At 49.6% G+C, this 20,695-nt stretch overlaps 2 protein-coding genes and 1 long non-coding RNA gene across 4 annotated transcripts in view; 1 reads left to right on the plus strand and 2 right to left on the minus strand.

Annotated features, from left to right (window-relative positions):
- Positions 1–1,787: 1,787 nt before the first annotated feature.
- Positions 1,788–18,768, plus strand: LOC108521645 (uncharacterized). Its single transcript, XR_001883231.1, has 3 exons — positions 1,788–2,262; positions 16,763–16,942; positions 17,026–18,768. It is a non-coding gene; the product is annotated as an uncharacterized LOC108521645 (long non-coding RNA).
- SUPT4H1 (SPT4 homolog, DSIF elongation factor subunit) lies at positions 10,410–17,264 on the minus strand. The gene is made up of 5 exons (XM_017861594.1): positions 17,094–17,264; positions 16,431–16,537; positions 12,582–12,637; positions 12,037–12,090; positions 10,410–10,801 (listed from the first exon to the last, which is right to left on the minus strand). Exons 1-5 carry the CDS (start codon positions 17,160–17,162, stop codon positions 10,734–10,736), a joined length of 354 nt encoding a protein of 117 aa, XP_017717083.1. The 5' UTR covers positions 17,163–17,264; the 3' UTR covers positions 10,410–10,733.
- Positions 18,717–20,695, minus strand: part of RNF43 (ring finger protein 43) — a 65,702-nt gene continuing 63,723 nt past the window's right edge. For both annotated transcript variants that reach the window (XM_017861593.1, XM_017861592.1), the window contains one exon: positions 18,717–20,036. In XM_017861593.1, coding sequence (XP_017717082.1) covers positions 19,993–20,036 — 44 coding nt within the window. In that variant the 3' untranslated portion in view covers positions 18,717–19,992. The remainder of the gene's footprint in view (positions 20,037–20,695) is intronic.

Here is a 20,695-nt window from a genome sequence, read left to right on the forward strand (position 1 = left end):
AGCTGAGGCTGTGGGTAGGCAAAGGTGAGCCAGCAGAGAAAAGGACACAGGACCCGTCCTTGGGCACTCCCAGCCTGACAGGCAGTGTGTAAGAGTGTATGTGTCAGTGCAAGTGAGTGTCTTGTACCCAAAGCAGGGGCAGAGCTTCAGATCTGATGGGGACACTTGGCTCCTACTTCCAGTGAGCCAATCTGAGGGTGAAGTAGACACACACACATCTACATTTAACAGAGTAACAGCAACAGGCATAAGGCCATCCCAGGTGGGGGTTGCCAGGGCCCAGGGGGTTGGGATGTTGGATGCTGCAGTGGCAACCTTAGAGTCACAGGAGTCCCATCAGAGAAGGCTTCCTGGAGAATGTGAGTACAGGTGGAAGAGGGTTTAGAAGGAGAGACCGGGCAAGGAGGAGAAACAGGGAGAAAATGGTCTTTTGAAGGCCTAATGCCTGTAAGGATAACAGGCCCAGAGGGTGGAAGAAATGACACGAGCTCACTGTCCGCACATGAAGGCAGAAAAGAAAACCAACCCTTCCCCGCCATCTGCATGGGCCTGGGGCCCTCACTCACAGGCAGGCAAGCAGCCAGTGGGAGATGGCAGCCCAGATAACCTGCCCTGTGAAGAGGCAACAAGAGCGAAGCCACAGACTTAACCACTCACAAACAGGAAGTCCAGACGGCGGAGCAGACCCGCCCTCCAGTAAGCTACGGTTGGGGACAGGCCTGGCCACAAAGGAGGGAAACTGAGCCCCTAGCATTGCAAAATGGGGCTAAAGCAAATTGGAGTCAATAGTCCCAAATGTCGAGACCCTTCCCCATCTCCCTGGAGGGGCAACCAAGGGAAGCAGGTGCCAAGAGAGGGAAGTGCCTTAAGAACCTAAGACAGCCCATGTCCCCTACAGAGGTCATCTCAGCACCTCAGAAGATCTCTGTCTCATCTCAGAGCCTTGGGAGCACAAGGAGTGCGGAAGGGCCTCCAGGCAAGGAGGGCGGACAAGGTGGCTGGCTCTCAGCTCCTGCCAGGTCAGCCCAGACTCCCCTAGGTTTAATTTCACACTCTCCTGCTCTACTCTGTCTGGCAAGGGGCAGCTCCAGTGCACAGTGGCCCACACTAGGAGGTCACTTTGCACTGGGACAGAGTTCTGGCTCAGGTCTCCTGGGATCATAAGATCCAAGGACTTTTAAGCAGCAAGGTTAGGCAGCAACTGGTCCCAAGTCAGGAAACAGAGCTGCAAGCCCAGAGAGAGGCAGAAAGCAGCCTGAGGTCAGAAAACAAGTTAGGGCCAAGTTGGGTTCTTTCCACAACATCTGGGAAAAGGCAGGATGGGCTGGGTGGAAAGGGGGTGTGGGTGTGAGGAAGACTACCCTGACCATTGCTGTGGGAGTAGCCATGAAACCAGAAGCTTTCTCCTCTGGGGTCTCCTAGGGACACAAGTGGAGAAATGCGAGAAAGTTCCCTCTGGACTCTCCACACACAGGAGCCGGCTTTAACTTGCATAGCTGCACCTGCTGCAGTTCCAACTGCTGCAAATAAATTGTGTGTGTGTGGCGGGGGCAGGGAGGGGGTCCAAGAGCTGGTTTTCTGCCTGAAACCCACTACGATCCCTCATCAGCCCCACTCCCTATCCCAACATCAGGATCACCAAGCAGAGGATAAAACTCAGTGTCAAGAAACTAGGGGTCTAGTCCTCACCCTGTGATTATATGTGGTACAATTCTGGGCCAGTCACTGAATCTATCCCTAAACCCAGCCTGTTTCTTCACCTATAAAAATGGGGAGTTGACCAAAACACCTGTTTGTGCTCTAGGAAGTCCCCAAGAGTATAGGAGCCCAGGGACCTCGCAGGTGGGAGCAGCAGTATCTGTGTTCCAAATCCTGCCCAGCCCCCGGGGCAGCCATGGAATCTTCCCAGCTGGCTTGAGGGCACACCTCCCAAAATGCAGAGAAGGCAGGGTGGCTAGGAAGGGCTCTAGTAGAATTCTCCCCTTATCTTGTCTGGAAACAAGGGGCAAAGGGCTCTTTCCTCCTGCCAGCCTCCTGCCCCCAACAGGATTCCTCACATCCCAGGCCCAGCTGGAAAAGGCGGTGAGAGTTGGAAAGAGACTGCTCAGTGAGGACTGCCCTGTCAACCTGCTTGGATTCATCCCATTCACCTCCACGTTCTGCACACGGGGCAGGGGGAAGGGAGGCAGCCCAGGCAGCCAGATAACTTGATGAAACACACTCAATCTGAATCTCGCTTGATCGTCTTGCTGACCCAGTGAGGTAAGTAATGGTATCCCCATCTCAGAGATGAGGAACCGGAAACTCAGCAAGGTTAAGTTTCACCTTCCTGAAAATCGGGTATGCCGTTTCTGTTCCCCCAAGGGAGCTCAATTCAAAGTCCCCAAAGGAATAGGTCTTCTGTGAGGACCTGTTCTCCCCTCACAACCCCATTGGAAAAAGCAGTGGGAGTGACCCAGGGCCGACCCTCTGGCCCAAGCTTGTGGGGGGGCAGGGGGCAGAGGGGCCTAAATGGGTGGTGAGGTGGTCTGCAGAGTCTCTCCAGCAGCAGATGGCCTCCCCAGCCCTTTCCTTCAGAGCCTATTAAGCAGTCAGATGGGGGAGGGTTGGCCCCCAAGGCCAGGGACTCAGCAGCAGCAGCAGCTCACAGCACTGGAGCCGTTAAAAAGTGACTCAACCAGAAAGTGCGTTTGAAGTGACGCCCGCCAGGGCCCCAGAGCCCCAGAGCCAAACCTCAAAAAGACGAAGTGAGAGAGACAGGCCTGCGGGGGCTGGGCCAGGGGTGGAGACCCAGCCTGGAGCCGGCCTGGCCAAATAAGGGCAAATGCACTAGGGCGGGCCAATGGGGCACCAGTGGCTGGCTGCGTCACGGAGCTGTGGCTCTGGGGAGGGGGAGGTGAGATGCCTAGGCCAAAATGGGGGCGGGCGTCAGGGGGCCCAGTCCCTCTTCAAGAGGTCCCAGGGTGGGTGAATACAGGAGGCATGGAAGCCCTCACCCCCAAGGAGGCTTTGACACTAAGGTCAGTGGACCTGCAACCCCAGAGCCCACCTGCAGGCTGGGTGGGGCTCAAGGGAGAAAAAGGAAAACCTGGAGGACCCCCCATGCCCCTGCCTCAGTTACGGGCCCTGGATCCCCATCTGCCATGCAGAACTGAAGGGAGGCCATAGGGACAGCAGTGTTGTGCAAGGGGGAAAGGCTGAAGCACCAGTGCAGCCTCACCAGGCCACTGACTGTGGGCAAGAGATGTAATGGAAACTCAGTTTTCTCATCTGTGAAAGGGGAATAATATTGCCTCGTGGGATGGCACTGAGGGTCAAATGCAATAATAGAAGTGGCCCATTTTGAAGCTGGAAATTGTCATAGGGATGTAATAGATGATTAGTGTAGAGGCACAAGGCCAAAGGCTGCTTCTTAGCTTCTTGTTTCCAGTTGCTATAAAATATCCCTTTGCAAGGACACCATGTGGTTCTCAATTTTGGCCCCTGGTGTCTAGAACAAGGTAGGGGGAGGTGCAGATGCCACAGGGATTTCTGAATCTTAGTCCCTAAGCAAAAGCAGAAGAGACTGATGCCTGCCCGCCTCCAGCTGATTCCCCAGGGACATACCCCCTCTTCATTTCTCCTGCATCTCCTCACCTTCCATGAATCCAGACCATGCCCCACCCCTCCTCCTGAGACCCCGCCCTCCCATCTCCCGGCCTCTCTGGGGTGCAGGGCAGAGGAAGTGAGTCTACTCAGCTGACCAGAGAAAGTGCTGCAGCTGCCTGCACAGGGTGGGCCGGCCACTGGCTTGTTCAGGGCCTGTGATAACTCCCTTGCCTCAGGCCTCTGCAGCCCCTGCTGGGACCACTGGCCCAGGAGGAAGGCTGGGCTCTGGCTGCCACCTGCTTCCTCTCAGGAGTTCTTCTCCCTCCCAAGCATGGATTTGCATTTCCCCCCTCTGCCTTCTGCTACTCAAGCCCCCAGGGATGAGGTGACAGTTAACCCCCCACTTCCTGCTAGTGGCCCCAGAGCGCTCACTTCCTTCCAGGTATTTTCCGGGATGGGGGAAGGGGTTGAAAGGGTGGAAGGGGTTGAAAGGGGATGAGGGATCCATTTTGGAGAGAAACTGAGGTCCCCCTACCCTGCTGTCTGAAGTTGCTCCTTCCCTTCCCTCACGCTCACTCTGTAACACAAGAGCTCAGTTTGCAGGAAGAATGCATAGGCGGGGAGCAGCACACAGGAGCTTTTGAAATGGGCTAGGCCAGCTCCCTGACTTCTCAGAGGCCCAAGCCTCTATCCGCCATAGATAGACCCCCAAGGAAAGTTCCTTGGACTTCAAGTTCCCTATCTGGGAGAACATAATGTCTGCCCTCTACCCGGAAGGCAAAGGGTTGAGAATGGGGGAGTGCCAAGGCATAGAGGGGAAATGTTTTCCATCCTATTTTTCAGAGGATCTACCAGCAGCACAAGGCAGAGTGTTCTCTGCACTCAGTTCCCGCTTCCTGGGATCTTATGGCAGAGAAACACAGCATCTTTAGACAAGAGGTACTGAGCTAGGCAGTATAGGACACACAAAGTAGCAGTGACCCGCTCCTGAAGTCAAGCTGACCAGCCTCTGAGGCTCAGTCCTCTCCCCTATAAAGTGAGGGGCTGGCCTAAGTCATGACTCCCCCAGTCCTAATGTTCTGTGGTCTGCCTTCACTCTTCTGTAGACTCAGCATCTCACCTTCCCACTGGTGAAGGCCTTGAAACCCCAAGACTGAGGCAGGCAGCCATGTGCTCTTCTCTCCAGTCTAAACCCTACTGGCACAACCTATAGCAATTATTACCAAGTGTGGCTGCCTGTTCTCCTAGTTCAGACAAGACTGGAAGGGGGACAGCCACATGTGAGCAACAGAAGTGACAGCTGACAGGTTGCTATGAATCCAAGAGGTAGAAAAAGAGTCAGTCCCGGAACCATTTCACCACATGATACAAAAATGGAGGTTTACAACAACTTTGAGCCAAATCAGGTTAAATCACATTCAGAATCTTGTATCCAAATAGCAAGGAAGTATTATAACACATTTTTAAAAATTTAAGCTAGGTGTAGTGGCACATGAATGTAGTCCCAGCTACCTGTAAGGCTGAGGCAGAAGAATCTCTTGAGCCCAGGAATTCAAGGCCAGTCTCGGCAACACAGTGAGTCCCTGTCTAAAAAAAAAGAACCACAGAAAAACAAACAAAACAACAACAAAAACCCAAACCAAAACTTTATCTTATAAAAAACGAGAACATAAAGATTAAAATTGAAAAAAAACCTTGGCCAGGCACAGTGGCTCACTCATATAATCCTAGCCTTTTAGGAGGCTGAGGCCAAAAGAACACTTGAGGCCAGGAATTTGAAACCCTGTCTCTACAAAAAATACCAAAAAAAAACCCCCAAAATTAGCTGGGTGGAGGGGTGTGCACCTGTATTGTTACATACTCTGGGGGCTGAAGTGAGAGGATTGATTGAGCCCAGGAGTTGGAGGCTTCGGAGAGCTATGATTGTGCCACTGCACTCCTGCCTGGGAAACAGAACAAGAGAACAAGACCCTGTCTTTGGGGGCGGAGGGGCGGGGGAGGAAGCCCTGGTGCTTGAAGGAAAATGTTTCTGTTTTCATTCCATTTTGATGTATTTATGTATGATATATGTGGTGGAACACCTATTACCCAGCAATGCTGGAAGGATGAAATTCTTGTCACACCTATCTAGAACTTACCTAGAGATAGACAACTTTGGATAATGAGAATTCCTTACATACTTAGTTTACAACTCTCAAATTGCTTTTCCCTAAATTATTGTATTTGATTTTTTTTTTTTTTTTTTTTTTGAGACACGGTCTTGCTCTGTTGCCCAGGCTAGAGTGCAGTGGCACAATCAGGACTCACTGCACCCTTGACCTCCTGGGCTCAAGTGATCCTCCTGCCTCAGCCTCCCAAGCAGTTGGGACTATAGGTGTGTGCCACCACGCCCGGTTAATTTTTTAAAAAATTTTAGTAGAGGCAGGGTGTCGCCATTTTGCCCAGGCTGATCTCAAACTCCTGAGCTCAAGCAATCCACCTGTCTCAGCCTCCCAAAGTGCTGGGATTACAGGCGTGAGCCACCACACCCACCCAAAGCAAACTTTTTATTTGAAGTATAACAGTTAACAAATCCTAAGTATATAACAATATATTTTCAGAAAGTGAACTGACCTACATAACTAGCATCAAGATCAAGATAACAGGCCAGACGTGGTGGCTCATGCCTGTAGTCCCAGCAGTTTGGGAGGCCGAGGTCGGTGGATCGCTTGAGCCCAGGAGTTCGAGACCAGCCTGGGCAGCATGATGAAACCCCATCTCTACCAAAATACAAAAATTAGCTGGATGTGCTGGTGGTTGCCTGTAGACCCAGCTACTTGGGGCACCGAGGTGGGAGGATCAACTGAGCCCAGGAGGTTGAGGCTGCAGTGAGCCACGATGATGCCACTGCACTGCAGTCTGGGCGACAGAGACCCTGTCTCAAAAAAAAAAAAAAAAAAAAAAAGGGAAAGGAAAGCAAAAGAAAAAAGAAAAACAAAATATAACCAGCACCTTAGGTGCTTCTCATGCCCTCCTCCACCCCCATCTATCACAGCTCACCACGATCCTACCACTTAAGATCATAGTTTTGTCAATTGCACTTCACAGACAAGAAACTTCATTTTAGAGGCGACGGGAAAGTCACAGAGTTGGTGGCTGGTGGAGGCAGCAGGGCCAGGACTCTGCCCTTAGTTGGATACATGCATTTTCATCACACAAGTCTCTCAGTGTTCCAGTGGGGTGTGATGGTGCCATCATCAGTCTGCAGATAAAGGGAGGTGAGGAGGAAAAAGAGAGATTGGGAGGTGTGGGGCAGACGTCAGCAGGCGTGTAAGAGCTGCTGGAGTGGAACGGTAAATGCAGCCAGGGGTAACTTATGAAGGGCTAGACTGGTTTCCCAATGCCTTGCACAGGGATCCTTGAGTAAATCCCAAGGATTCCCCTCCCTGGGCCATTGCCCCACTGCCTCCATCTCTTTGGCTAATTTTAGACTTAGGGACTAGAGTGGTGGGATTAGAGTGGTTGGTGGGCTCAACATGTAGGGACAATGTGTTGCAGTAACTTCACTCAGAAGAAAGCTAATGCCTCATACTGGTTCCGTGGAATACTTACGGAGGGAAAAAAACTTGCTGTGTTTGTGGACAACTATGTCGCAGTTAGTAGCCCTAAACTTGATGTGGACATTGTATTTCTTGAGCTGGGGCTCCACTACTTGATTATGGCTAAAACACTTTAACTCTTTTTTTTAACCCGCCCCGAAACAGAGTCTTGCTCTGTCGCCAAGGCTGGAGTGCAGTTGCGCGATCTTGGCTCGCTGCAACCTCCGCCTCCTGGGTTCAAGCAATTCTCCTGCCTCAGCCTCCCACATAGCTGGGATTACAGGCTTACGCCACCACACCTGGCTAATTTTTGTATTTTTAGTGGAGACGGGGTTTCACCATCTTGGCCAAGCTGATCTTGAACTCCTGATCTCGTGATCCACCCACCCTGGCCTCCCAAAGTGCTGGGATTACAGGCATGAGCCACCGCGCCCAGTCAAGACACTTTAACTCTTTGAGCCTCAGTCTCCTCATCACCAAATAAGGATGTTAATTAGTTCCAGGGTTTTTGTGAGAATCAAATGATAGTGGATGTGAAAGCCCTTTGTCAACTGTATTTGGGTTTGTTTTGTTGTTTTATGAGACATGGTCTCGCTCTGTCACCCAGGCTGGAGTGCAGTGGTGCTATAATGGCTCACTGCAGCCTCAAACTCCCGGATTCAAGGGATCCTCCCACCTCAGCCTGCCAAGTAGCTGGGACTACAGGTGTATACCACCATGCCTGGCTAATTTTTTGTATTTTTTTTGTAGAGATGGGCTTTTGCCATGCTGCCCAGGCTGGTCTCACACTCTTGGGTTCAAAGTGATCTGCCCGCTTTGACCTCCCATAAGTGCTGGTATTATAGGCGTGAGCCACAGCACCCAGTCTTTGTCAACTGTAAAAATATTTACATGAAAGGTTTTACTGATACTAAACATGAACCAGACTTCCAGACAAAGTTATTATTAGTCTGTTCTTAAACATGACCTACCTGCCTCTTTGATAGAGAACAGATGTCAGGGAGGGGACCTGAGGATCAAGTAGCAGGCTGCAGACAGACTAGGAGTAACAAGGCAGAAGCCACACCAAGAGCAAAGCCTCAGTCCAGACCCTGGTGTAACTGCTCCCCTCCAAAACCAGACCATCCTGACCCTTGCTCTATCAGCCACCAGTCCTTTCTTGAGCTGGAGGCTGTATTATCCATGCACTGCCACTGAGCTCCTCAGTGTTCTGGGAGACCCTAATTCCACAGCATGTGGCAGGGAGGAAGCAGAGAATGAGGCACAGGCAGGCAAGGGGAAGGCAGCCTGGCTACCATTCCTAGTCTCTGTCTGACTTGTGTCTGTCCTTGTTGAGCTGGGGAGGAGGCTTGCTCTTCAGAAGGAGAGAAGCCACACTACTGAGCAAGACAAGGAGAGATCTTAAGATGCTGTGCACTCAGAACGTTGGCAGCCAGAATGGGACTGAACCTTTGACAGACACATGGGCCAGTGGGCAGGACACAGCTCTCACGGCCACCCTCATAGCCATGGAAAGCACGGCAGTGGTACCAGGACCGGACCGTGCCCTCCCAGGGAGCTGTGAACCAAGTCCTTGTCTTAGTTTCTTTGGGTTTCCAGTAGAGGCTGGGACTCCAGCACCTTTCTGCCTGTCTGGGTTGCTGAGTGGCACCACCTGCATGTTCAAGTGCCAGAGAAAGCAAGAAAGCTAATTCAGCAGCAGCTCCCAGGGAGAGCCCACTTGGCACAGTCTATAGAATCCAGGAAGGGAAACAGGCCACCCTTCCCCCACAAGCATCAATGCCTATGCTATGTCTTTGGCTTCCTGTGAGACTGTCAGTTAGGGCTCAGTTCAGTGTGAGGCTGAGGCAGCCCAAGTGTGGTTATTTGTGCAAGCTCCTCTTGCCTCCCCTCCCCACAACTGTTTCCATTCTCACCAAGCAGCCACGTCCGGGTCAGACACCCAGGACAGCAGCTGGGGCTTTCCAAGGGGCTTTTTGAGAAGCTAGTGAAAGTTGGGTGTTGGCTGCACAGCCTGGGTACTCTTGCTGAAACGCACTTCTTCCATCCAGGATGTAAGCTCTAGCCGGCAGGGGTGCTTTCAGGTTGAAATTGAACAGAAATCACCACTCATGGAGCTTTCTGTTTGCTGGGCTGGGGAAATCCTTGAGAAACTGTTTGGAGTTGGGGTTATCCGACCATTCCCTCAGAGCTTGAAGGCACCAGAGAAAATGGTTCTAGTTTGAAGACCATGAGTGGACATGAGCAGCCCGGCCAGTCCCAGTTTCCCTCCCATAGGCCTAGGCGAAGACAAGGAAGGGGAGTAGACAAACTAATCAAACTAATCAGAATCAGGTCAGCATCTCTCCTCCTTCCCACACACTCCAGCCCACAGGTAACAAGCAAAATCAACTCAAGAGCAACACCAGGTGGCTGAGACACAAAGCCCTAGCACAGGCAGCTCTGCTAATGACCCACAGCTCACCCTGCAGCTGTGGCTCTCAGCATTTCCCCCACTCTTTTGGCTGATCGTGCACATATTCTATGTATTGAAAAATGGCCCAAAAAGGAGAGCAAAAGGATTTCACCTTTATAATACTTATATAATTTTCACATAGCCTCGTTTCTACAATCACAACAATCCTGAGGTAAACAGGCAGGGTGTAATCATTTTCTTTTTAGAGGGAGAACAAGGAACTTAGGGAAATCAAAATGGGGATTTCTGTGGAAATTTAAATAAACGAGAATTCGTGGTAAATTTTTTTAATCCTAAAGCAAGTAACTCACCTTGGCCAAAAAATGGGATGTTACCCAAGGTCCCCTACTAGGCCAGAGGAGAAAAGGATCTACCTCCTACAGGGGCACAAACAAGGCAGACTAGGACCCAATGGTCGCCCAAGGCCCAAGGGCCTCCAGTAAGTGCTTGAGACTGGCCTAAGGTATAGGAAGAGCGGGGGTGGGGGAAGAATTATTAAACATGGTCAAGGAGCACTACAAAGCCTCAGGATTTCTTCAAGGGGTACTGCTGTGCCAGGTCTCGAGGGCAGGATACAACCACGAGACACCAGGGCCACCAAGCTGATGGGGTTACCAAGCCTCTGGACACCACCTTCTGATAGGAAGCACACTAGAAAGGCTGCAATCCCAGAGGCTGAGATAGGCAAAAGGGAGTAGAAGGGCCTCTGCTGCTCTGGGAAGCTCCTTATAGGGCAAAATAAGCTATTACTGTGCCTAAGAGAATGGAAGAGGGAGGCAAGGCAGGTGTCATGGCCTTCAGAACTTTCTAGAGGAGGTTCATATTTATTGACATTTGACCTAGAGTCCTCAGCATGGGGAAGGCACAGCCCTGGGCCATGGGCAGGAAAATCAGTATCCTACTCTCTCCTCAATTCCATCTGTTAATCCACCAACCCAAATCCCTCCCACCCCACTTGTAGTCCAAAGAAGATAAAATGATGTGCTGCTTTCTCAACAGTCAGCTGAGTCTGAATTGGAGGGTAGGAAGTATTTGAAGTTCTGCTCATTTAGTTCCAGAACAAGAAATAAGCAGAGGCAGGAGAGCAAAGATGCTGGCAGCCCTGCATCTTGCTAGGTCTTTATAGCTGTGTCTCTGGATTTGTAGGCCACTCCTCGACTTTTCAGCTCCCGCACGATTCCTGAAGCAGGAAAAGAAATAGTTCTGTGAGGTAAGATTCAGAAGGGTAAGATAAGCCACCCAGCTGCCACCCTGAGGGGGTACTATAAGTAAACTGGAGTTCCTAGACCACTTAACAATAGTCCTCCTTGGCCAGGCATGGTGGCTCATGCCTGTAATCTCAGCACTTTGGGAAGTCAAGGAGGATCACTTGAGGTCAGGAGTTCAAGACCAGCCTGGGCTACAGAGCAAGGCCCCATTTCTACAAAAAAATTTTTAACATTAGCCAGGCGTAGTAGCTTGCACCCGTAGTCCCAGCTATTTGGGAGGCTGAGGCGGGAGGATCTCTTGAGTCCATGAGTTCAAGGCTGCACTGAGCTACGATCACGCCACTACACTTTAGCCTGGGTGACAGAGTGAGACCCTGTCTCCAAAAAACTAAAAAAACAAAAAAAAAAAAAAAAAAAAAAAAGGTCCTGCTTAGTTGACTCATTACCAGTGAAGACCCAGGTAAGTGTTCAGTAAGAATGAGAAGAAAAAGAGGGATACATATAGTCACCAAAAGCAAAGGTTCTAGGCCAGGCACCTGTAGTCCCAGCTACTCAGGAGGCAGAGATGGGAGGAACGCATGAACCCAGGAGTTAGAGTCCAGCCTGGGCAACATAGTGAGACCTTGTCTCTAAAAAAATAAAAAACAGGCCGGGCGCGGTGGCTCAAGCCTGTAATCCCAGCACTTTGGGAGGCCGAGACCGGCGGATCACGAGGTCAGGAGATCGAGACCATCCTGGCTAACATGGTGAAACCCCGTCTCTACTAAAATACAAAAAACTAGCCGGGCGACCTGGCGGGCGCCTGTAGTCCCAGCTACTCGGGAGGCTGAGGCAGGAGAATGGCGGGAACCCGGGAGGCGGAGCTTGCAGTGAGCTGAGATCCGGCCACTGCACTCCAGCCTGGGCGGCAGAGCGAGACTCCGTCTCAAAAAAAAAAAAATAAAATAAAATAAAAATAAAAAAATAAAAATAAAAATAAAAAACAGAAATAGCAAAAATTCTGGAGCCAGAATGCCTGGATTCCAGTCCTGGCTCCTCATTTACTACCTGGGTGACCTCCAGCAAGTGATTTAACCTCTCTGTGCCTGGTTCCCCCCATCTGTAAAATGCTGAACCTCAGAGAGTTGTGAGAATTGGCATTAATTCAGATTAAAAAAACTTCTGCAGAGCTTTAGAGTAAATGAACATTGGCTGTTATGATTATTACCTTGGGGCAGGCGACCAGTGACTGACACCGCATATACACCTGGCTTAAAGTTACCTGAGAGAGAAGAAAAAAGATACAAGATTACAGTGAAGTGAGTTAAGACTGAAGATCAAGGGGGGAGGGGGGAGGAGGGAAGGATTGCATTGGGGAGTTATACATGATATAAATGATGAATTGATGGGTGCTGACGAGTTGATGGGTGCAGCACACCAACATGGCATAAGTATACATATGTAACAAACCTGCACGTTATGCACATGTACCCTAGAACTTAAAGTATAAAAAAAAAAAAAAAAAAAAGACTGAAGATCAAATGGAAGCTAAAGTTAAACATTAAAGAAGTGATGCAACTCCAACAGAAGAGCTATCCCCTCTTTCGGCTACAAGTGTTAAATGATAAGGCACAGGACACTGCTTCCTTGTCTTCCCTACAACCCGATCTTTCCCACCCTGAGGTCACTCACCTTGCTGATTTCAGACTCCCTAATGGACCTGAGGAACAGTAACACTACAACTAAGCCAAAAGGAGAAAGGCCAACACTTACTGACTCGCTGCCACTTGGAGACCCAGCTGTCCTCTGGACTCATCATCGCAATGATTCTAGGGAGGGAAAAGAAATGGAGAGTCAGCCTGAGCCTCCCCTGTGCCTGAGCTCAATTCTGAGAGAGAAATCCAGGAAAAAGCCAAGTACTAAGTCTCCACTTCAAAGTTGGGAAAACTCCCTTCTGATGTTGGGATGAGGTTGACTCAAAGCTAGGACTGACAAACGTTCTTTGTTCTTATGTCCTTGGCCCACCAGCCACAGGTTAGTTTCCATCCCCAAAAGACTCTCTCACTCAGCTCACAAACATCCTTAGCCTACAGATTCCCTAGAAAACGAGACGGCTTTAGGACTAGAGGGCCAATAGTTACAACTAACACAACTACAAGGGGTCTAGCGCCTAGTGCAAAGAGGAGGGTGAGTCAGAACAATGGATCCTCCTACTAGAAATGAGTTCAACTTGGCTAAGCTCTTCCTCTAATGACCTAGACATATGGGGACCCCTCTAATGACCTATACATGCGGGGTTCCCTTCTCAGAACCTCATCAGTAAGCTGAGACTCAAAGGTTGAGATACTACATGAAAAACACCTTAGCACAAAGACTAGCACAGAGTGCTAAATAAGCATTAGCTCTACTCATTATCCTACTTGTCCTTCCCAGGTAGCTGTGATTCCAGAAGAATGGTAAGGCTATTCAAGGGCTAGAGGATGCTGCTTGAGCAAGATGGATAAGCATTTTTGTCATTCAAAGCATTCAATCAAATGCTTACTGCCTGCCGATTGTGTTGGGTCTGAGCACTGACATTTGTTGACTGCCTCCTCAATATGCCTCCCCTCTTCTCTCAGTAACACTCCTGGATTCTTATTTGAGAAGATTCCCTTCCCATCCAAATCCTACATTACCAGCCATGCGCTGTAAGTGGAACCGACCCTACCTCCAGGGCTGACAAGCAGAAGAACACTAGCCCTCAGCCCTGCAGCCTGATGGGAGATAGGCACGATGCAGGCCATCCTCCTGACCACAAGTATATTCTTCTCTGTCCTTTGCAATCTATCTTTTTAGCCTTAGGGTCTCTATAGCCCAACCTTATGATTTAACCTAAACAGAATTCCCACTGTTCTCCAAACACATCCTGGTTTTCCCCAACCTATGCCTTTGCTCTAGTCACTCGCTTTATTTGGAATGTTCTCTCTCTCACCTCAACTTCCTCAAAAATCCCAAGCTTCTTTCTTTAAGAGGAAAGTACTATCTCTTCCAATTTTGGTTGAGGTCATCCAGCCCTCCTCCGATCTTCAATTTGCCCACTCTTTAAGACCTAATATGCACTAGAATATATAAGTAATTCCTACAACCCAACAACAAAAAAAACAAACTGAAGTAAAAAATGAGTAAAGGCCTTGAATAGGCATTTTTCCAAAGATATACAAATGGCTATAAGCACATAAGAGGCTCAACATCACCCTTCACTGGGGAAATGGGACACCAAAGTCACACCCATTAGGATGGCTATTATTAATAAATAAGTGTTGGTAAGGATGGGGAGAAATTAGAACCTTTGGGCACTGTTGGTGGGAACGGAAAATGGTGCAGTTGCTAAACAGTATGACAGTTCCTCAAAAAATTAAACACTCAATTATCATATATCTAGCAATTTCACTTGTGGATATACAGACGATCCCTGACTTACCTTAGTTCAACTTATGATTTTTCAAATTTATGATTGTGCAAAAGTGACATGCATTCAGTAGCAACTGTTTTCAAATTTTAAATTTGTTATTTTCCAGGCTAGCAATTCAGTGCAATATTCTGTCATGATGCCGCGCAGCAGCCGTGAGTCACAGCTTCTGGTCAGCCACTGTAACATAAGCGTTTTGAGCACATTTGAAGTAGGCTAAGTTATGATATTCAGTAGGTTAGGTGTGTTAAATGCACTTTTGGCTTATATTTTCAACTTATGATGGGCTTATTAGGTTGTAACTCTGTACTTGAGGAGCATCTGTACTGAACATAATGAAAAGCAGGGACTTGAACACATATTTGTATACCAATGTTCACAGCAATATTATTCACAAATAGCCAAAAGGGAGAAGCAACCCAAGATATCACTGATGGATGAATGGGCAACAGAACATGCTATACACATACAAGAGAATATTATTCAGCCCAAAAAAAGGAGGGAAATTCTGTTGCATGCTACGATATGAATGAACCTTGAAGACATTATGCTAAGTGAAAGAAGCTACAAAATGCTACTGAATGAGCCCATAGGTACCTAAGGGTGCCTAAGGTGGCCAAATTCATAGAGACAAAGCATGGTGGTTGTGAGGGACCACAGGGAGGAGAGAATGAGGAGCTAGTGTTTAATGGGTACAGATGAAAAAAGTTCTGGAGATGGATGGTGGTGATGGCTGCACAACAATGAGTATGCACTAATGTCACTGAATTGTGTATTTAGAAATGGTGGCCGGGCGCAGTGGCTCACGCCTGTAATCCCAGCACTTTGGGAGGCTGAGACAGGAGAATCACCTGAGGTCAGGAGTTCCAGACCAGCCTGGCCAACATGGCAAAACCCCGTCCTTACTAAAAAAGTATAAAAATTAGCTGGGCATGGTGTGGGTGCCTGTAATCCCAGCTACTTAGGAGGCTGGGGCAGGAGAATTGCTTGAACCTGGGAGGTGGAGGTTGTAGTGAGTTGAGATCACGCCAATGCAGCCGGGCGCAGTGGCTCACTCCTGTAATCCCAGCACTTTGGGAGGCCGAGGTGAGTGGATCATGAGGTCAGGAGTTCAAGACCAGTCTGACCAACATGGTGAAACCCCGTCTCTACTAAAAATACAAAAATTAGCTGGGCGTGGTGGCAGGCACCTGTATGTAATCCCAGCTACTCAGGAGGCTGAGGCAGAGAACTGCTTGAACCTGGGAGGTGGAGTTGCAGTGAGCTGAGATTGTGCCACTGCAATCCAGCCTGGGCAACAGAGCCAGACTCCATCTCAAATAAATAAATAAGTAAAACGGCTAAAATGGGCCGGGCATGGTGACTCATACTTGTAATCCCAGCACTATGAGAGGCCGAGGTGGGCAGATCACCTGAGATCAGGAGTTTGAGATCAGTCTGGCCAACATGGTGAAACTCCATTTCTACTAAAAATACAAAAATTAGCTGGGCGTGGTGGCAGGCGCCTGTAATCCCAGCTACTCAGGAGGCTGAAGTAGGAGAATTGCTTGAACCCGGGAGGCAGAGGTTGCAGTGAGCCAAGATTGCGTCTTTGCACTCCAGCCTGAGTGACAGGAGCGAAAAGTCTGTCCCCTCCAAAAAAGCAACAGGTTTTGGGCAATGCTCTACCATTACTATACCTCCTTTCCCTTCATTTTCAAAAGAAATTTTCACGCATTTAACAAACATTATTAAGATTACATTCTTTCTTCTCATGTTAAGTCTTTGAAATCTGGGGTATATTTTATACTTAAAAGCATGTCTTAATTTGGACTAGACACATTTCAAGTGCTCAGTAGCTACATGTGGCTAGCGGTTACTGTATTAGATCCCTAGCACTAGTATGTCTCAAAATAACTGTTGAGGCTGGACACAGTGGCTTACACCTATAATCCCAGCACATTGGGAGGCTGAAGTGGGAGGATCGTTCCACGCTGCAGTGAGCCATGATCATGCCACTGTACTCCAGCCTAAGCCACAGAGCAAAACCCTGACTCAAAAAAAAAAACCCACACAAGATAACCCCCAAAAACGAACGGCTGGGACCAACTAGGATTAACACTTGCCCTGTATTTACTTCTCTGGGTGCGGGCTGGGTAATGCAGAAGGGAATGACGGAACCTGAAGCGGCTTACCCATCAAAGGAAGAGCTGGTGCAGTCATATACCATCTCACGGTTACCCTTCATTTGTAGATATGCATCACAATTGTCACAACCATCATATTCAAACTGGTCTATAGTCTGGGAGTGAAGAAAAATAAAGGAAAAGGAGAGATAAGCATGAACAAGACCAAGAGACAAAGTAGCTTTCTTAATACTTCGACTTGCTCAATTTCTTGTTTCCCTATGTTGACTTTGTCTCCCAAGGTTCCCCACCTACTACTCTCAAAGCTCCATTCCTAAGTCCCACCCTCCCACTCCTTCCTCTCTTGTTCCCAATTCCGTTTTATCTATTCCTTTCTCTAGTCTGCTCAGGGTCAGGCACCCTTTCCGACTACTCACTCAGCTGCGGATCCCCACCCGCCTGTGACTCCCAGCGTCTTTCGGCTCCAACGTAAGTTCACCGAACGTCTAAGAGCTGAGGATTCAAAGGCATATAAGACCGCCCGTGCCCTCAGCTAAAAGACCTGCCCGCGATCCTACGAGGTAAACGATGGTCTCCTTCGGCTTCTCACTCCCCCTGCCACCTCTGAGTCCTGGGCCTTACTTTTCATTTTACTGCCCCACAGCCCCGCTCCGCCCTCTTTCCCTGACCTTGGTCCCCCATGGTCCCTACAACCAAGTCCTCGACTGACACCTTGACCAGCGAACACAGCAAACAGGCCCGCAGATGCCGCAGGTCCTTCGGCACTGTCTCCAGGGCCATCTTCTCCGATGGGAAGAGCAACAGGGAGATACACGGCCACAGCCTGCGCAACCGCAGGAAGTAAACCCCTCGTTACCCAGAATGCCCGCCACTTCTGGCGCTCAGACTTCCTCTTCCGGTGTGGGCGGGCGCCTGCTCCGCCCCTACCCCTGCCAGAGGAGATGGTTTCTCCCACCGGCAGGCGGGGAGGCGGGGCGGTCGGCCTCCACCTGGGCCGGGGCGCGTCCCCGCCACCTGAGCCCGCCGAGGGCGCGGCGGAGGCTGTGTAGGGTAGTTAGCGGGCCCTCGAGGGGCGGGGTTGGGGTGGGCGGCTGCGCTTGCGCGGGAGTGCGTCGGCCTGAGCCGCAGCGCCGCGACGCGGGCCGTTTGATCTGGGCTGCTGGCACTGGGGCGCGCTGGTCCCGTTCCCGGTGCTGAACCGAAATTTGTTTTTTTTGTTTTGTTTTGTCTTCCCGTTTTAGAAGCACTGGGGGCAGTGAATCCACTGTCTCCCTCTGGATTATCTCTGCAGAGACCCATAACAAATCCAGGGACAGCCCCACCCCTCCTTCCTGCCAGAGCCCTATAGGGTTTCCAGTTGCTTCCCACAGGAATGCTGGCCTGCGAGCTACGGCGGAAAACATGCGTATTTATCTTTTAAAACTCCGTCTGTTTGCTCGTTCCGGCTGATAATTTATACTTTGCGCAGTTCTTAGCACTTAGACACGTTTCCTTTACTAAAGAACATTTGTAGGAGATTAGGTGTCCTTTTTTTCTCTTTCATTTCACCGTATAGGAAGCGAAATGCCTTGTTCTACAGGCACCACCACCCCTACCAAACCTTTTTCAGGGAAGCAGAAGGGGAACTTGTGCCGTGTGAGGAAGCGACAGAGGCCCCTTCTGGCCCTGGGGACTTCATGCCAACGGAGCACCAGCTCTCTCTGTCCTCGCCATAGCCCGAGTGCAGGCAGAACGCAGTCATTTGTGTTTATCTGAGAGGAGCTTTGGGATATAAATAGTTTCAGGCCCCGCTGTTCTATCCTTCCAGCCCAGCCTCCTGATTGAAACTGAGCTGCTTCCGGGCAGGCTTGCTTCTTGTTGCCGGTCCCATGCTGTGTTCAGATGGGCTCTGTGACAGGTTTGGATGTTTTCTATCATTGAATAAAACTTTACACTTTGGAACATGTTTTCTGTACTCGATTATCTCATGTAAGTCCTGCAACAACCATGAAGTAGGCCCATTTTATGGACTGAAAAAGCGAGGCACAGAGTATTTGCCCAAGGTCTAAGTCACTGAAGCATCATAATGTGTGAAGTGAACAGTATAATAATTATGACTGAATCACAGTGAGAATTCTAGTCATGCTTTCTCCTTCCCTGATCTCACTAAGTCACACTTTTAGGGGCTTACAAACCAGTTCTTATTGCCAAGCCCTCTACTCTACCCTATCCTTTCATAAATCGGAGCCTAGCCTCTGATAACAGAAATAATTTATTTCTCTTGATGTAGAAAGAGATGAAGTTGTTACCCTGAGTGACAGTCATGACAAAACAAAACCACAAGACCAGACCACATTTGTGGATAAATATATTAGCAAATAAATACATTTCTCAACATAGTGCCTGATTCAAGCGTCTGTCTGGTTCAGATATAAATACCCATGTGGGTGCCTAGGTGCTAGTCTCCCCACTGACTGAGGGAAGAAGGTTCCCAGGTGGGGTCCTGTGCCCACTTTGCCCCCATATTCACATTCCAAATGGGATAATGCCTGAGGGTCCAACAGTGGTCAGGCTGCCCTGGGGTGAATGTCACCCTGAGGAGGCCCCTCAGCTCTTGTCCACTCAGTGTAAGTGGCCTAGGCCAGACTTGTGCTCTAATCCACTCTCCTGTGGGTCTCTGGCCTATATGGCTTATACTGGGGAGCTGGGCCTCTGGGCTGTCCAAACCCAAGGGTCATACTTTACTTTTCCTTTGTTGTCCCCATTCTCCATCCTTGCTCTGAGACAAAACTTCTCCCAGAGAAGAACTCTTTGTTGTCCCCGCTCAGGTGTAATTCTGCCTTTTCTACCTTCATTCCATCCTTCCTCTGCCCAGAGGAAGTCCAGCAGAAATTCCTCCTTTCCACCTGCTCTGGGACTCTGAGACAGGAAATCTTCAAGGAGGAGTTTTCCCCTCCCCACTGTTCTTACTCTCAACCCCCAGAGGAACCAAGGCTGCTATACCCACCTCAGGGACAGAACTCCACGCTATAGTGGGAAAGTTTCAGGGACCCCTCCTTTTAGTGCTCAGGGCTCACCTATGGTCCTGGTCCTTTTGGCAAAAAGGAAAATGATAGAACCAGGGTTGCCCATGATGTAGCAGCCTTACTGTGGAGGGGCCAAAGCTGGTGTGCAGAGTTCACCTGAGGAGGGAGGTGATAAGGTGTCATGAGTTCTGCTGAACCCACTGGCTGATATGAACATGAGGCCTGGGGTGAGGAGACCAAGTAGGGTTCGGGGAAGGAGCAGCACCTTTGTAACACCTGGCTACCCATAGCTAGCTTTCTGCCCTCAAAAACTCAGCCTTCAAGGGATCCAGCGCACACACGCCACAGGCAGCAGCTGTTTGCCTGGCTGGACATGGATTTGCTGCACTGCAGATGTGTTCTGCAGACAAGGTCTGGAGCTGGAGCAGGAAACAGCACCCTCCCGCCCTCTACCATCACCAGTCCTCTTCCAGTGCTTCTAGGAAGTATGGCAAAAAGAATGGTGTTTGCTGTGGTCCTTTCTTCTCCTGGGAGCAGGACTCTGTGCTAGGTAGGGCCCAAACGCATCTGGAGCGCACTCGTGGTTGGAGCTAGGCCTGAGCATCTCACACAGCCTGTTCACACAGCTCCTCAAGTTCCTCCTCTGAGCCTGTATTTAGAGAGAGGGGAGGAAAGAGGTCATTGAGGGTCAGGCCAGGCACCTGCTTCTCTCACCTGCAGCAGAGTGTGGCTGGGAGGGGACTACAGGGAGGGAGGAGGAGAGACTGTCTGGAAAGGGTCGTTAAATTGAAAGCTAAGGGGGCCCCAGTTGGGACACAAGGGAGAGAAAAACAAATCTAAAGAAATATATATAGCAACCAGTGTGTTACCAATACTTACTATTCATTTATTCACCCAATAAATATTTATTAAGCATTCGTTGTGAATTTGGTCTGCTACCATGTGCCAAATAGAAGACCAAAAAGAATAAGGAAGGACCTGGTAACCTTTTTGGAGAGAAAGTATGAAAGCAAATGGCCATTACGCCAGTGGGACAGGACAGGAGTCATGAGAGATGCATTAAGGAAGGAGAGAGACCAGGTCCAAGTGCAGCAATCAGGAAAGGCTTCTTGGAAGTGGGGATAAATGAGCTGATTCTGTAGGAATAGGTAAGAATTAGATTTATGGGAATAGAGAAGGCAGGAGTATATTCTGGGCTACAGGAACTACAAGAATCGTTTACCCAGTTTGGCTAAAGCATGGGCCTGGGGAAGGGAGGAGGGAAGAGAGTAGAAAATAAGGTTGAGAAGGAAGCTGGGGGCTGGCTGG

The sequence above is a fragment of the Rhinopithecus bieti genome, unplaced genomic scaffold (assembly GCF_001698545.2).
Source record: "Rhinopithecus bieti isolate Rb0 unplaced genomic scaffold, ASM169854v2 scaffold_57210, whole genome shotgun sequence".
Lineage (NCBI taxonomy): Eukaryota > Metazoa > Chordata > Mammalia > Primates > Cercopithecidae > Rhinopithecus > Rhinopithecus bieti.

Coding starts and splice junctions, on each gene's coding strand:
- SUPT4H1 (XM_017861594.1), bottom strand. CDS start 17,162: ATGGCCCTGGAGACAGTGCCGAAGGACCTGCGGCATCTGCGGGCCTGT. Junction 16,538..17,093: donor TGCTGTGTTCGCTGGTCAAG/GTGTCAGTCGAG, acceptor CTTCACTCCCAG/ACTATAGACCAGTTTGAATA. Junction 12,638..16,430: donor ACCAGCTCTTCCTTTGATGG/GTAAGCCGCTTC, acceptor TTCCCTCCCTAG/AATCATTGCGATGATGAGTC.